This window comes from Ruditapes philippinarum, unplaced genomic scaffold (assembly GCF_026571515.1).
Source record: "Ruditapes philippinarum isolate M1 unplaced genomic scaffold, ASM2657151v2 ctg666_1_1_1_1, whole genome shotgun sequence".
In the NCBI taxonomy this organism is placed as follows: Eukaryota; Metazoa; Mollusca; class Bivalvia; order Venerida; family Veneridae; genus Ruditapes; species Ruditapes philippinarum.
In genome coordinates, this window is record NW_026857296.1 from 1 (window position 1) to 17,398 (window position 17,398).

The 17,398-nt window shown below is 32.7% G+C and overlaps 2 protein-coding genes across 2 annotated transcripts in view; one reads left to right on the forward strand and one right to left on the reverse strand.

Annotated features, from left to right (window-relative positions):
• Positions 1-2,695: 2,695 nt before the first annotated feature.
• Positions 2,696-9,564, forward strand: LOC132749302 (uncharacterized). Its single transcript, XM_060739028.1, has 2 exons — positions 2,696-2,950; positions 6,831-9,564. Exon 2 carries the CDS (start codon positions 6,832-6,834, stop codon positions 8,971-8,973), a length of 2,142 nt encoding a protein of 713 aa, XP_060595011.1. The 5' UTR covers positions 2,696-2,950; position 6,831; the 3' UTR covers positions 8,974-9,564.
• Positions 9,565-11,043: 1,479 nt separating this feature from the next.
• Positions 11,044-17,398, reverse strand: part of LOC132749304 (putative ATP-dependent RNA helicase DHX57) — a 155,161-nt gene continuing 148,806 nt past the window's right edge. The window contains exons 17-19 of the mRNA XM_060739029.1: positions 12,095-12,184; positions 11,634-11,777; positions 11,044-11,223 (exon numbers count right to left, since the gene is read on the reverse strand). Coding sequence (XP_060595012.1) covers positions 11,080-11,223; positions 11,634-11,777; positions 12,095-12,184 — 378 coding nt within the window. The 3' untranslated portion in view covers positions 11,044-11,079. The remainder of the gene's footprint in view (positions 11,224-11,633; positions 11,778-12,094; positions 12,185-17,398) is intronic.

The following is a 17,398-nucleotide window of genomic DNA, read 5'->3' on the forward strand; positions in this document are numbered from 1 at the left end:
TTTTTATAAACACGATTACATAACTGCCATTTTGTTGTGTACTCACGTGTGACATAATGGTTTCTTTGCGCATGCGCCGCGCGAATACTGGGTAAAATGTGCGTGACAATGAAACCGACTCATTTTAGAAGTGCGAAAAATAATGAATGCACACATACAAGTCAATTATTATCCTATTTTTTAATTTTTTGAAAGAGTGGATAAAAATAAGGGTTTTTGCCATACCTTGACAACTAACTACAGTAACTGATGTAGTGGGTTGTCAAATTGGTGTGCGTTTGGACTCATGTAGTGAGTTCTTAGGTCAAACACACCCACACAAACGCGCACACGCACACACACACATACACACACGCACATCTCGACTCATTTTTAGTGTTTTACACACATTTTAACAAAACATAGCTTCCAATTTTTATTTAATAAAAAGCGGCATCGCGAAAATAAGTGACAAATAAAAATTTACCTATTCCCTGCGGAAACATTCAAAATTCTTGTTGTTTTTTATTTCAATTTTATTACATTTAATATTTTTTTCTTATTTAAAGAATTTTTAATCAGTCCTTTCAACAGGCATGATAAAACGAAATGGTTTGGGTACAAGTTGATTTCTGTACATGTACTATGATCAATTGAGGCTGTCTAAACTTTAGGACTTAACAGTATAGAAAAACAAATAGTACAACTGTAAAGCCTATTAAGCTGCAATGAATTATTAGAAGTAATATAGCATCAAAATTTAGATTCTTTTACCTTTTTCTGCCTCCGCATTCCTGTACTCTACCACGCAGTAAAAATGTCCGATTCCAAATTTCCTTTAAATGACTTCCGGTAAGTAAGCATATAACCTTTACAAATTTTACCTGTTTATAAATTCATAGTGGATTTTTAATCTTTCTTAAAGTGTCTACATCTACTAATTAACAGCTTAAATAATATTTCCATTTTTTTGGCATTAATTTCAACCAATAGAAATGCTGTATACCAGTTTTGTCAAATCTGACCAGCAATTGAGGACGCAATAATTCGCCGAGTGGGAAGTTTAAAAATGGCTACTTTTTTAGGTCGACACACAGCCCCGACACACCCATCATATGAGAACTCCAACCGAGGACACAATTTGATTAGCAAAAAATAAGCATTTTTAGAGTATAAAATATTTTTGTCAATTGAGGATGGGCTCAATTGTCGGTCATGTCCTCACTCGTTGCTGTTATTCCTGACAAATGTCCTCAGTTGCTGGTCCTTACAGGAGCACACACACACGCACGCACGCACACACACACGCACACACACCCACACACACACGCACACACACACACACACACACACACACACAGAAAAATTGAAGTGTGCAAAGATATAATTATTACATAAATTTAGCAGTGATAAGAGATAAGAGTAGAAAATCACAAACATTTACTCTCGCCAAATAGACAAAAATGTTCATTTTTCATTTCGGCCAAGTGAAAATGTATGCTTTTACAGTAGCAAGTGCCTTAAATAACAGTTTTCCTAACAAGATTGTGCCATAAACCTGAGACATTTAACCATGATAACAGTATACCTGATGAGAATATGCCATAAACCTGAAACATTTAACCATTATAACAGTTTTCCTGACGAGATTCTGCCTTAAATCTAAGACATTTAACCATTATAACAGTTTTCCTGACGAGATTCTGCCTTAAATCTAAGACATTTAACCATTATAACAGTTTTCCTGACGAGATTCTGCCTTAAATCTAAGACATTTAACCATTATAACAGTTTTCCTGACGAGATTCTGCCTTAAATCTAAGACATTTAACCATTATAACAGTTTTCCTGACGAGATTTGTGCATAAACCTGAGACATTTAACCTTTATAACAGTATACCTAATGAGATTTTGCCTTAAACCTGAGACATTTAAGCATTATAACAGCTTACCTGATGAGTTTGTGGGCAAAATTTCAAATTCAAATTTAAGGAATCATCAAACTTCGTGAGTACATTAAGCATGCTATTGAATTTGGTAATAGTTGTGGTTTGACTAAAAATTACGAAAATGAAACATTAATGTTTTCATGATAAAATTTCATATTCTGCTTTACATAATCTTAGAATAAGGGTTTGCTTAGAGCACATTTTTCTTTTTCATTTCACTTTAAATAGCCAGTTTTTGGATTTTTTTTGGGAAATATTTGTTAAATGTATTATTGTGAGAGAATTACCCTTACCACACTAAATAAAACCATTCATTATTTTACCTGATTATACAATCACAAAAGGAAACATAGAAATGCATGTTTATAGTAGCTTTTATCAAGGTCAGCATACGCCGAGTACAGGTCTTTGGCCGAAGTGTCGTCAAAGACTTATACATCAAATATAGCTCTGTGCTATAACTAATTAAGGGATATCTCAACTAATTGTATTACTATTGTCTTTATTTATAGTTATGAAAATAGCATCAAGTACACGTATTTAATGTAAGAGAAATTGCATAAAGTCTAACGTGTACAATGTTTTGAATAGTGCAAAATTTATTTAGAAAGACAAATCATAGCAAAGTGTCTCTATTGTATTCAATATGGGTTTTATTACCTATTTTAACATTTAAGTTTTTTTCTTTGTTATTTTTCTTTTGTTTTATTATAAATTAAATTGAGATTTTATCAATGAATATATGCTTTAAAATGATCTGTATGACTTTAATACAAACACAACCGCTTAAATGTTTTAGTGTAACAAAAGGTTATTGTATGTAGTATCGCGCGATCATTAAGATCCATTAATATATCTCTTAAAAGCGCATCATGTCAATGTTGAAGAAAATAAATATTTTACTATCAAAGTTTATACATGTAACAGATCATATGTAGCACGGTATTATCTGAAGATGGATTAATTATTAAACAAGGAATTGCTGCAGGGGTTTAGTTGATGTGCCACATTAGATAAGGCAGGTTAGTTGAAATAATTATTTCACACAGGTAGACTTACTTTCCTATTGAAAACTATAACTTACGTTATAAGTTAGTGACCCCAAAAATGGGGAGAATTATGCCTTAAGAGGCATGATTTATATTATAGCTTTCACAGTAGGCAATACTCTTGGAATTGTAGTTTAACGAAAGAAGACTTATAAGTTTTGACCTACGTAATGCAAATGAAATTTTGTGATGCGAATGAAATTTTGTGATACATATCTATAATGGGGAATATTATCTTAAATGAATGGTAAACTTTATGGTATAGACAAAGTTTATTACACCAAATATTGAATTAATATGTTCAAAAATTTATTTTACAACAATGATATCATTTTTTAAGTAAAGCTAATAAAATGTCTCATATAAGTTTAATATTCAGATAAATATTTTTTAGATTTTCTGAATTTATATTATTTTTTTATTTCATAGAATATTGCAAAAGGCTTACAATCAAATATTGATTAAACACTAAAATGAAGCAAGTAATTAAACGTTTTGTACTGTTAAAGGCAAAATGAGGATGTATAACTAACGAAATTTCAATCACTTATTCAATTTAAAAGGAATACGATAAACATTATAGTTATGATGAGTTTACTGTTCATGCATTAGATAATTTGCATGAATAGCTCCAGGAACAAAATACTAAACATATGTTTAATAGTTATCTGTAATGCAATTATATACAACCTTTACATGGAAAATCGTAAATATTAATGATGATTAAAGGCATATGCTTCAGATAAATATCGACATATAGAATGAAAATGTATAATCTATTTAACAGTGATCTTGATCTATCCTACTTTCTTCCGTACACCACCCTATCCTTGTAACACAATCTAATACACGCTATCCCAACCTAACCTAACCTAACCTAACCTAACCTATTCTAGCTGTACCTAAACCAACCTACCTACCCTACCTAGACTGCCTAAACCTAACCACACATAACATAACCCAGCTAAATCTAAAATACCCCAACCCAGTCTAACGTAACCTAACCCAACCAAACTCACCAAGACAAGCTATGCCCAGCGCCCAACTAACCCTAACCCTACCAAATCCAGCCCAACGTACCTTATTCCTAATGTACCAAAGTTTTTCCCATACACCAACCACACATTTAACCTATCCCAACCTACCCATCCACCTATCAACAACCCATCTGTTTGTATTCTGTCAACTTCTAGAAAGATAACATACAAGAAGGCCATGATTGCCCTATATTGTCCACCTGAATATAAATGCTTAAAATACCAGATGACTGATACATGTATATTGATAACAAAGGATGAAAGGCAGACAGGGTATGTTGTAACCTTGTTTGAACTGATGTCAAAGTTCAAATCTGCATCTGGAACTGTACATGTAGAAATTTCATACATGAAGCTGTAACTAGAAAATGTAGGATTCTGGGTCAAATTCTATGTCAACTGATATTAAAGTTAAGTTCAAATCTGCACCTGAATTGGTGGCAGTAGTTTAATTTTTAATGCTCTAGCTTTCGATAAATAAATAAGTTATTGGGTGAAAATATAGGTCAAATTTGCATTACACATGTTACCACTGTAGGTTTGAGCCACGCCATCAATTTCTTTGTCAATTCTTCATGTTGAGAAAGCTATCCATCTAGCTTACGACACGTAGGTGGTTCTACTCTGGAGCCGTTTTGTGCCTGAAATAATGAAAAGAGGGGCACTTGAGGTCTTCCTCCACCAGGTTAGCTTGAAGGTGGCTATATGACCAATACTGTGTTCATGCAACATTGAACCGAAACCAGAGTCACCGCTTGACAGGGACAACCTCTAACTTCTTTTTACGTTTTCTAAGAGCAAACAAATAAATTGTTTAAAACAAATCTTTAAAAAGAAAATTAAAAAATTTTTATTATTATTATTTTTATAGATATGTATCACAAAATTATTCCAAGTATGAATCATCTCAAAAGATAAATGACAAAAGTAAGAAAATAGAAGCAAAATTCAATCATCTGACTTTGACCATCCAGTTTGTTGAAGATCAAGGTCGTTTCTATATTTTTCAATATATTTGTTTGGGAGCAAGTCCTGTTTTGTTCAAGTAAAAACTAAATAGATATGTATGTATATAAATGACAAAATTATGATGATATATTCAAAATTTTATAATTTGACATGACAGTCAAGATCATTTGAAGGTCAGATCAGATCAAAGTTTTAAAGGTCTTGTTCAAAAGATTGGTATTTGTCCAAGTATGAGGATAATCCATTGATTATTTACCAAGTTACAGCCAATTCAAGAAAAATCAGTGAATATGCTATATAATTTGAAATTGAAGGTCAAGGTTATACATGAGTCAATGTCAATTTGAGTTTGATATTGGAGATGTAGATGTTGTGTATAAATATGAAGTTAATCAATATATAAATGACAAAGTTATAGCCAGTTACAGAAAATAACACACGAATTTCAGTAATTTGAATTTGATGGTCAATGTCAATAAAAATTCAAGGTCACATCTAAATTATAAAATATTTTTGTTTGGTAGCAAGTCTTGTTTTGTGTAAATAATAACTAAATATAAATAAAAAGTGTACATAAATTACAAAATTATGACAATTGAACCAAAAATCAATAATTTGACTTTGACGGTCAAGGTCATTTAAAGCTCAAGATCAAGGTCTGTTCATCCATTTAGAATGTCTTGTCCAAAAAGTTGTTTTGTCCAAGTATGTCGATAATTCATTTATAAATTACAATGTTACAGTCAATTATAGCAAAAATCAGTGAAAATCCAATAATTTAAACTTCAATGTCAAGGTCGTGATTTTTTTAAAAAAAAGCCAAGGCCAATTTCAGTGCGATATACGTGAATTCTAAAAAATGTTGGTTCTAAACAGTCAATGCTTCATCAATAATAGGTGATAGCTAGAAAAAAATCTAATAATTTGACATCCACGGTCAAGGTCATTTATGAGTAAAGATCAAAGCGCTTCTGGTTAACTTGATGGTCTATCCTAAAAGATTGTTGTGTACTATTTTGAAGACAATCCATTCAAAAATAAGTAAAAGCAATTATAGCAAAAATCATTTGACCTTGAAGGTCGAGGTCATTTATAATTGAAACACAGGGTTAGTCCGGTGTGCTGTACTTGAAGGTTTTTGTCTCAAGGGTGCTGTGGCCAAGTATGAAGATTATAATCTAGAACTAAAATAACAAATGTTAAAGTTTGTGGACGGCAACGGCATCATTCGAGGAACCGCTAATTGTACGGGAAAACAACATGACAATAACAATAACTCAATACATTTCGTTTTCTTCGAAAGAACAACTTAGCTTAAAATTTACAATTTTTACAAACTTACAATTGTTTGCATTAAAGGACAGCCTTTTAACTTTTTTTTCATTTAATAATGCAAAAACTCTGTATGTAAAACTGTTATCAATAAAACAATTGAATGGTCCTTCCTCTTAGATTCCCAATCGCCCATGCAAATATGTACATGACTTTTTGATCGATTTTATTTCAAACTTGATCTGTCATTCAGGGTAAAGTGTACATTGTGACATTCTACATACATTCGTTAATGATTTCCAGTGTGAATACATACATTCTGAATATCATAAACATCACAAAAATTTGTTGAAATCAGTGCTTATTAATCTTTCAACTGTATTCATATTTATTTATATATTTGTATTTTAATAATCAATATCTACCACAACTTATATAACTGAAATACCATGTTAAGCCTGGCACTAATGTTCTGTTCTTAAACAAAAAAGTGACACAAGAGTAACAAATAGGAATGCGTAACAAAGAAACGTGTTGGCTGTCTTATAAAAAATGTCCTTTTTATTATGTTACAGAATGTTTCAAGCACCTCACAACAGGGAACAGTTATCACTGATGTTATCCGATGTTTTAGATGACCTCGGTGTCAATGAACGAATTGTGAAGAAAAGGAGAAAGTTAATGGAGATGGAAGAGAGTATGAGTTCTATTGCATGGGTGTCAACTGGTAGAAATGGGACTTTTTACATTTTAGGGAGTCAAACTGAAGGTACAACTACTATGGGACTTAATTCAGACATAGATTATGTAGCTTGTTACAATTATGTTAATGTTATACAAGACTTGTCAGAGTGGGAACTTGGCAAGGAAAACTACCTCATGATACAGGATGAGAACACCACCCCTGGATATTGTTTCATACAACTGTTGTCATCTGATCCTTTTCCTGCCACTGAAATTCCTGATGATCACCAAAAATCTGAAAGAAGAGGAATATTGTGTAAAAACACAATTAAAAATTCCTTGATGCATTTTGGAACGAAGCAGCATGGACCAGCCGTTACTAAACAAGGACATCACAATGTTCGTGATGTAGATACTGTGTTTGCTTATCCCTGTAAATCATGGCCTCAATCAGCATCAGCTTGGTTAGAGCGACAAGGTACAGGATGGCCAACAAATGAGATGAGAAAATGTGCAGCCAAAACAAGGTGTTTCGTTGTTCCAGTTGAAAGTAAAATCAGTGTTTATCCTGAACTGGAATGGAGAATATCGACATCCCTGGCAGAAAAATATCTTATGTTCAATTTCAATATAACACAAATTAGGTGCTACGTTGTACTGAAAATGATTCTTAAATCATTCCTAAATCCTAAGGGGGAAATAAATATATCAAGTTTTATGATTAAAACAGTTTTATTCCATTGTATAGAAAATACAGAACCAAGTATATGGGTAGATAACAATTTATGGACATGTATAATATGCTGCCTACAGGAATTACATAGTTGTGTACAGAATGAACATTGTTCCCATTTTATAATTTCTGAAAACAACTTGATGGCAGGACAATTTACTTCTGAGACAAACCATGAACTTTCAGGAAATATAAGTGACTTTATTCAGAATGATAGACATTTCTTGCTTCGGATTGATACTGATGATCTAGGATATAGACTTAAAATTAAACTGAACATGGGACAAGAGAAAGTGTACAGTTCTCTTACTTCTCTTGGACTTCCTGCTTTATTATACATTAACTTTGCATTCGCAATAAGCAGAAATCTCTATATTTTTTTTCGACGATTACATCATACAAACATTGAAAATATGCTGCAAGTGGTAAACGAATTAGTTTCCCTAATGACCAACATTGATACTGGTGAGAGACATAATATTTTACACACTGAAGTCAATTTTCTGGCACCTTTTATCTTCACCACATATGGATCTGCACTAGCATCATCTAGTTTTGGCAAAAAAACTGAAATATTGCCTGAAGCATTGGATTGGCTCAGAGATGGTTTGAGCTCAGATGTTTCATCTGGAAGGCTGAAACTGGCATCAGTGTTCTACAGTAAAGGAGAGATGGAGAAAGCTGACGAGATTCTGAGACAAACTGAACAAGAATATCACTCTCATTATGTTGTACCTATTTGTAGCTGCGTGTCAGGGTCTCCAGAAACAGTATCTGAAGACATTGCAAGGGTATGTAATGAACACAATGAAGACTGTATCCAAAATATTACAGCATTTTGTGTCCAGTTCATACAGCAAGAGATCAACTGCGTTCCTCATGAACTACAATATGAAATGTTCAGATCTACACAAGATGACATGATACACAGAGATCCAGAATATGACGTATGGATGGACTGGGCTACAGTTGATTCCCTACCTTTTCTGTACTTGCTACAATATAAGATATATAGTCACCTACAAAGACAACAAGAAAAACAACAAGCACTCAATAATCTTATAAGAACCACATTTACAGAGAAAACCCTGAAACATAGAGAAACAGCTCTTAATATTTTAGGGCAATGTATGGAACAAGAGAATAGACCAAATGATGCTTTCTATTGCTACATATATTCTCTGAAAGAAAGAACAAGAAACAACGCTGCAAAAATTCATATATGCCGGCTTCTCTGCAAGTGTTACATGGTTTTAAGATTCTACTTTATAATTCGTAAAGTAAATATAAAAAGAAAGTAGAACAACACGTCAATACCCGGGCATATGGTTTAGACACTATTTATTGATAGCTTTCAGTCAAACAATAACCATCATCAGGATAATAAAATTTCAGTATAAAAATTCAACCGTAAGATACACAAAAAGTGGAACCTGAATGTTTTTAGAATGGACATTCGCCAAGGAATATCGGAACTTTGCCAAAAAATAAGAAATATATAAAGCAATTAAAGTTGTTAAGTGTCGCGAGGAACGCGAAATTATATGAAATTCTTTCCCAAAATTATTATTTTTCTCCGGTGACGTCATAATTTTGTTTTTATTAAATGTAATGCTCCGGCATAACCTTAACATTATTATACATATGTTCTCCGGCGGAGTTCTTTGTTATTATCCGGCGGAGTATTTTGTTATAAATCAGGTTTGTTGATTTTCTCGTGATATTTGTTTTGGCGGGAATTATTCATTGCTATATAAGTAAAATTTCAGTGTCACGAGACAAAACTTCTCAGGATTTCAAGTTATTATGGATGATAATTATTTAGGTTCAAAATTCATATATATTGTGTTCTTTTGGCTTTAAAATTATACAGTGTTAGCAAAATAAAAATTTGGAAATTATAGTTCAGTGTTTGTGCTCTATATTAAAGTCTTTCTTGTGAATGGAGTAAAGTAAAGTGTAATTAAAGTATACTCCACCTTTCTGTCAATATTTCTAAACAAATTTCAAAAAGTAATTCTCTTCTGTGTTTTAGAGATTGCATGCTGTTATCATAAGGAGGATTTTCCCTTGATGTTGATATAAGTCCAAGAGACCCTTAAATAAGTAAGGACCTCTCAAAATCTCCTTCTTTAACCTAGGCATCCAGCAGTCAAACTGATGATTGTAATAAGCACTGAGCTCTCTAATAAAACTTGAAATTCATAGCCCTAGAGGCAGGGTTCAAGTGCAAGTCAAGTGCATCCATATGAAATAACGTTATAGTCAGAACATAACAATCTTTTCACAAATGTAACTTCAAGTGTGGCATTGATGTTTGAAATGCTTATTTGGATCTTGCTCATGACATGACCTCCTTGAATTGCAAACATTTTCAAATTAATAAATAAATGACCATACATATACTTGTATGAGCGAGAAGCACCTGTGAGGGGGCTGGCTACTGCTACACTGGGGCTTTTACAGTCCAAAAAATATGATAAACAAGATCGTCAAGGAAAGCCGGCGTTCAATGAACACAGCCCCTACCCAACCCAGTAACAAGAGTCAGTGGCAAGGAGCCCAGGAGGACCTCAAATAAAAACAGGACAGGGCACAAGAAACCACGCATCCAGACTTCTCCACTTAGCAATTATACTTTGTGGGGACCGAGACCTTCTGTAGTGTGGTACCAGTAATTAAAGCTATGGGGAATTGGTCGAGGTATATATGGAGTCCCAATGAAGATACGAAGGGTTCCCTCCCAAGCAGTCGGTCACGTGGCTTACTTTACTATCATTATGAAGAATAAAAGAGCTTGCTTAATACCAAGTTTGATGCCTAACTGTAGTTATAGTCCGGAAAACCATTTTTCTATTTTAAGTAACGTTTAGCTACACCCAAGGGTCCAAAGCAAAAAATAAAAATAAAAAAATGCCCGGGTCTTCAAATAAGCTTTCTATATACAGAGTTTGAAAACAATTTCTTGCATAGCAGACTGGCGTTTCCGTGAGTTTTACACATGCCGAAAATTACATCTGGCATGGGGGTGCCAGATGAGTCGCGTGCCAAAAAAAACCGTCATTTAAGCGCATTTCATGAATGAACCGCGTAAAAATGACGTTGTTTTAGAAGGGAAATATGTGCTTAGGATGACGTCATTTCGTCGTTGTTATCTAAGTTGTAAGTTCATACGCTATTGTAAGAACAGTTATGGAGGAAATGACTTTAATTTCAATGAACTTATATCATATTGATGTAAAACATTTTAAATATGAAATAATATGGCAGAATATGCAAGAAAAAATATCTGACATATCATTGCGGTTAGGATCGGAATATCCGTCCCTATATTTTTCTGCACATGAAAATATCAAAACAAACTCATGAAAGATTTTTCACCATCATATATTGATTTTACTTAGCACCTATTGGGTAGTAATAAGTTTAACTATAGTGTCTATAATTTTACTGCCCCTGGGACAGGTACACAGGTCCATGTGTGGAGTCTTAATTTTATCTTCTAACAAATGATCCAGTTCCAGTCTTAACTCTTTCACTAACTCAGCTATCTGAAAATATATGAGGAAATGTTGTGAAAGGTATAAAAATACAGTACATAAGTATCTTCTCATATAAAATGACTTCATCATTTTATACTAGTCTTTTGTAACAGAACACCTCAATTTCCCTTTGACAAATTAAAAGAAAGGAACTTGCGACTTAGATCTGCCAGTCTCTAGTAAAATCCAAAATGTTTGTTGACAGAATCATTTGAAAAAGTACCTATCCTAACCTAGACAGACTGACAGACAAACAGTTCAAAATCTACATGCCAGGGTCATAAACGTATCACCTCAGTATCACTTAAGAGTCTATTTTGTTATTTACAAAATAATAATAAATATTAGCTAACTTTACTGTTATAGAGGTTGTGCCATAAACATGAGACATTCAATATTCAACAATTATAACAGCTTACCTGATGAGATTGAGCCATAAACTTGATCCAGCCATCATCCACAGAAAGTATAAAGTTTCCCCGTGATAGATCCACCCCTATCTCTCCACCACCAAACAACAACAGGGGGTACACAGATACCATAGTACTGTCCCTGATATATATCTGAAATACAATTTATTACAAGAAATTAAATTTCCCTCAATATTTATCTATTCCTGAGTACAAAAGTAATTGAAATGGTATTTCAAAGCTGTAAAGAATACATTGGGTAGCTAATATAAATAAACATCACAATATTGATGGTGAATATGAATATTTATGCGTGAATGTGAATACAAATAAAAATTGGAACAAAAAAGTATTGATTTTCCACAATTACAATCATTTTTTAGAATATATATATATTGATATATTACATAAGGCCTTTGCAGCAATGTTAAATGTAATTTCACTGTTTCTAAATAAAGTTTATTTCTCACCCTTGTAGTTTTTACTTTCTCATGATACACCAAATATGGACTCTCGTAAAATCTCACTTGAAAGTTCACAGATGATGGATGTATTTTCACCTGCAAGAATTTAGAACAATACTTGTAAAATAACACTTGAATTTTCTCTTATGATGATCATAACTATTATTGTGACTGAAGATTGTTGCAAATTGTGTAATGGACTCAAATTGTGTAATGTAATGCACTCATACTGTGTAATGTAATGGACTCAAATTGTGTAATTGCACATCTCCTGAGTGACAAATATCAATGTATGAGGTTTCATGTTGCTATCTCAAAGGCTTTTTGAGTTATGCTCTGGACAAAATTTAAGTTTGAAAAATAACAAAGGACAATAACTGAAAAATTATGCAGAGTAGAAATATTATTCTTGTGCCTCAATATGATCTATCCACCCATAAGTTTCAAGTTTATACCTCAAATACTTTTGGGCGAAAATGCTCGGGCCACAAAAATGGGGAGAAAAACGGCCCTTCCCCATTTTAAAATGGTAAGGGGCCTTTTTTTTGGGTTTTTTTCTTTTTGGTTTAATAGAGGGCCAGGGGCCCCTTATTCTTTTGGGTTAAACAAAAGGGAATTTTTTTTGGTCTGTTTACAGTTATTTGCCCCCCACTTCTCTTCTTTTAACCCCTTTGGGGGACAGATAAAGACTGACCAAAAACCCAAAAATTTCAAAAATTCCCCCGCCCCTTTAAAAACGAAAAGTAGAAAAAAAATGACTTAAATGACTTACAACCCACAGGTTTGGTTTAAATCTTATATTTTCATTTTGGGTGCACACCCAAACTGCCCCGGGAAATAATAAATAAAACAAAAAAATTTTTTTATTTTGGGACCCTTTTTTGGTTCTTAAAATAATAAATTAGTTTAATCTGATAAAAAAGTTAAATAAATGATGGCATTGCCGAATAGTTTAACAAGTTGGACGACGGCTTGTGGTGTGGGTTCATTACTTGTTAAGGGGCAAGCTGTTGTTTCCTTCAAGAAGAAACTTCAAACTCACTGCTCAGTACTGGCTTGTTCCAACAACAGTTTCAAAAGTGTGTTATATAGATTCCTACACAATCAAACTAAATGAATTCATTATAAACTATTCAGTTTAAACAAAAAATAAATGAAACAAGTCATTCCTAAATTAATTTCCCCCTTGAAAGACTGACTTTTTTTAAAAATTAAAGTTGAAGTTATTTTGCAAAACAATGTTTTTTGGACCCAGCAAAACCTTTGATATAAAACAATGATAGTACAATCTAAACCCCTTATAGAAATAAATTTTCATTCACTAGCATTATTTTAGCTTGTTGAAATTTATAGATATTGATGCAGCCTTTTACTTTACGCTTCTTTTTAGAAGTCCTGAATAAAAGATTGTAGAGATAATCTAAACCTACCCCACCCATTTGGCATACTGCTGTTTCTGGGGTAAGAACCTGTACAATGTTTTGGATATAAGGTAATCCCACTAAAAGGCAGATTCAACTTAAGATTCTTAAGAGTTCAAGTTGGGCCTGTAATATATATATTATTTATAAATATATATTATATATATATATATATATATATAGTATCAATATATATATATATATATATATATATAATTATACTATATATAATATATATAACATACTCCTTGTTTTTCCATGTAAAAACAGTCATATGGAACAGAATTTTACTCATTTTATTTTCATATGATCTTGCATATTAGTAGATATAATGCTAGTGGATAAATCACATAAATTCCTCATTTTCAACAAATTTATAAATTCTTGATACACATTCTATTTTACTGCATCATTTACTTACACTATAAAATGAGCACTACTTTAAATACATTAGAGATGAATATATGTTTCATTCAAGTAATTTAGATCAGAAAACCAAAAGTCACAAATAAAGTTTTGCTATTGATAGTTCATCACAATAATTTTATTGTCTAAGCTCAAAAGCTGACTGTATTTAAAAAAGGGACAAAGTTAGGACTAAATCAGGAACAATTTAACTACCCATAGGCCCTGTAAGAGTGACCACCTTGTCATTTAACAATTTAACACACCTCAGGTCCTGTAAGAGTGATCACACCATCTTCACCATTTCTTGCTGCCCTCTCTACATCTCTACTAGATATACCTTCCTTCACAAACCCAATGTCTGATAACAACTCTACAAACTGCTGTTTCATACTGGATAACATCTAGTTAAACATCAAATATTACAATATTGTTATAAAACTTTGTACATCTTATATAGTTTGTACATATTGTAGCTTGTTCACTAATTATTGCCAAAATACTGACATTATCTAGATGTTTACAAGTATATTTTCATTATGTTTTGTGAATAAAATGATAAAATCCAAAATATTCATCTATAAGTAAAGCTAAAGTTTTGTATTACGACAATAACTTTTCCAGTATGATATGTGTAATGTCTCCTTGTATAAATGAATTGGCCTATTTTACTATCCAAACCTAGCCTAATGCATGAAATCACACATTTATATATAAGACGTTTTATCAAAATGTTGAAAATTAAATTTTTGATTGATATCAATATAACATTACCTCTAATGACTTTTTAAAGAGAAAATTCTCCTGACTGAAACGATATGACTCCTGCCCATCATTTTTCCTTGCTTCCTTCCAGGCCTATAAATAGATGACTAAAATAAATTTATCATGTTTTCTATGTATAAGCTCTCCAAAGACTGTATTCTTTCTAGTGAAAATACAAACAATAACTGCTTGTTTGTCATCTAATTGTTGACAAACACTCAAAGTTTACTACTTTTAAAATTCAAGCCTGAATTTCTGTATGTCTGTGAATAAAATCACATAAGAAAAAGCAGACTCAGATAAAAACATACTCAAAGAAAAGGGAGATAATTCTTTAAAACATTATAAACAATATGAAGAGGAAGTGAGTTAATCCCCTTTACAAGTTCATTCAAAACCAAAAGAGGAAGTAAAAAAATAATATTTCCAACTATCCTTCAAACAGAAACAAACAAATTTTATTTCAAAACAATTGTATGGTATATTTTGAATCCAGCACCCAGAGTAAGTTCACGTTTAATTTTATAAACACAATTTTACATCTATCCTTTTATGGTGCATTAATTAAATATAAAAAGTATTGCATGTTGAGCGACATGTAAATCTAAGTGCTCGAGCTAGAGTCAAAAAACTTAATAGGAATGTTGATCAGCATGTGAAATTGAGCATCTGGGGTTTCGCATGTGGATTAGTTCAGTGTTGTAAGAGTAATTGTCCTTGGCTTATTGAAAACTTCCAATTTCAATGTGTGTCGTGCCTAGCCCAAAATGTATTTGATCTGGAGTCATGAAATTTTACAACAATATGTTTCTACATGATCATTTTAGTGTTTTACTTATTTAACATTTTGTAACCATGACAACTGTTAGAATTTCACTTGGCGGGGATTCATTTTATTTACATTGTCTCGTTTATAGGAACATGGTGGGGCTAAGAGCGAGGTTTGGTGCACCATTAACCGGTTTAAACTCCCCAGCAGTCATTTAATATTATGCTGCTGACCGTTCCAAGGCGGCGCCCCACTGTGTTCCTCAGATGTATGTCTATGTTGTTTCATACTGTTTTGGTGACACTTTTGCTTGTGCCCCTTGTTGTTTTCTCGTCTACGGTAAGTATCTTCCCCATTGCCTCTAGTTTTTATTTCTTTGATTAACCCCCCACACCCCACCCCCACCCCCGGTCTCCTGTCCCCTTCCCTTTGTGGCCTATTATTATTTTCTTGAATTCCTAATCAGTTACAAATTATTTATCATTTAATGATTAACCTGTCCGTGATCTTTCTTTGCCCTGTCCTGTTTTTGTTTGTTGTTTTTTGTTTTTTTTTTTTTTTTTTTTGTGGGGGGGGGGGTCCGACTGGGCTTCCTTGCCATTGGTTCTTGTTGCTGGGTCATATGGGGTTGCGTTCATTGAACGCCGCCTTTGCCTTGTTGATCTTGTTTATCATATATTGGATAGCATGTGTAGTTGAGTACCTGGACGTTTGCTTTTGCATTTATTCAATATTCGTAGAGTAATTGCCCTTGACTTAAAAATATTTGACATTGAGTCATGAAACTTTACAGAAATATTTGTCAGCATGTGTAGTTGAGCCTCTGGGGTTTGCTTGTTGATTTATTCTGAATTTGTTGAGTTATTGCCCTTGACTTATTGAAAATATGCAATTTTCAACTTGTGCTGCATGTAACCCACAAAATATTTGAGCTGCATGTAACCCACAAAATATTTGACCTAGTCATTAAACTTTACAGAAATGTTAGCATGTGTAGTTGTGCACTTGCGACTTTGATTGTATATAATGTATTCAGAATTTGTTGAGTAATTGCCCTTGACTTAGTAAAAACCATTCAAATATGTTGTTTCAGCTAAGCATCGAATTTGTTATGAAGGGGTGTTTCTGTGGGACAATAAATCTCATGTTAATTTTTCTCTATCTGCTTATAAGTTATACAGAAATCATGTGGGATAAGTTTAGTAGTTGGTAATTTACAAAAATAATGGATATTACTGTTAAGTTTTTCAGGAAAGTTGGTAAGTGGTATGTTGAATGACTGACTGAATGATTGGCTGACAGTTTTCGAAAAACACTGCTATCTAACTTAAATAAATCAATTTGTTGTTTACATAAGTTTTTCCACTAGTTTGCAGTTTGCCTTGGAAATCATTTTAGTTAAAATCAATTGCATAATCAAAATAATAAATAAAAATAATTAACAATAATGCCTCATTCGAACAAAAATAAAAACATATTTTAAAATAGTTCAAGCAAGCCATTACTAACTACAAACAGTCTGTCTTTAATCAAACTAAGGTTAGATGTTTCTACATGAATAAAAAAAATCATTATCCTGATGAAGGTGTTGTTCACCGAAACGCGTTGATAACGAAATAATAATGCTTGTTGTATTTTGAAAAACTGTACGTGTTGTTGTTGTTCAAACGTCATTTTACAAATAAAATTTCAATTGCAATTTTCAATGTGTGTCGTGCCTAGCCCAAAAGGTATTTGATCTGGAGTCATGAAACTTTACAGCAATCTTAGATAGCATGTGTAGTTAAGCACCGGGACGTTTGCTTTTGCATTTATTCCGTATTTGTAGAGTTATTGCCCTTGACTTAAAAATATTTGACCTTTAGTCATGAAACTTTACAGAAATATTGGTCAGCATGTGTAGTTTGCCCCTGGGTGGTTTGCTTATGGATTTGTTTAGTATTTGTTGAG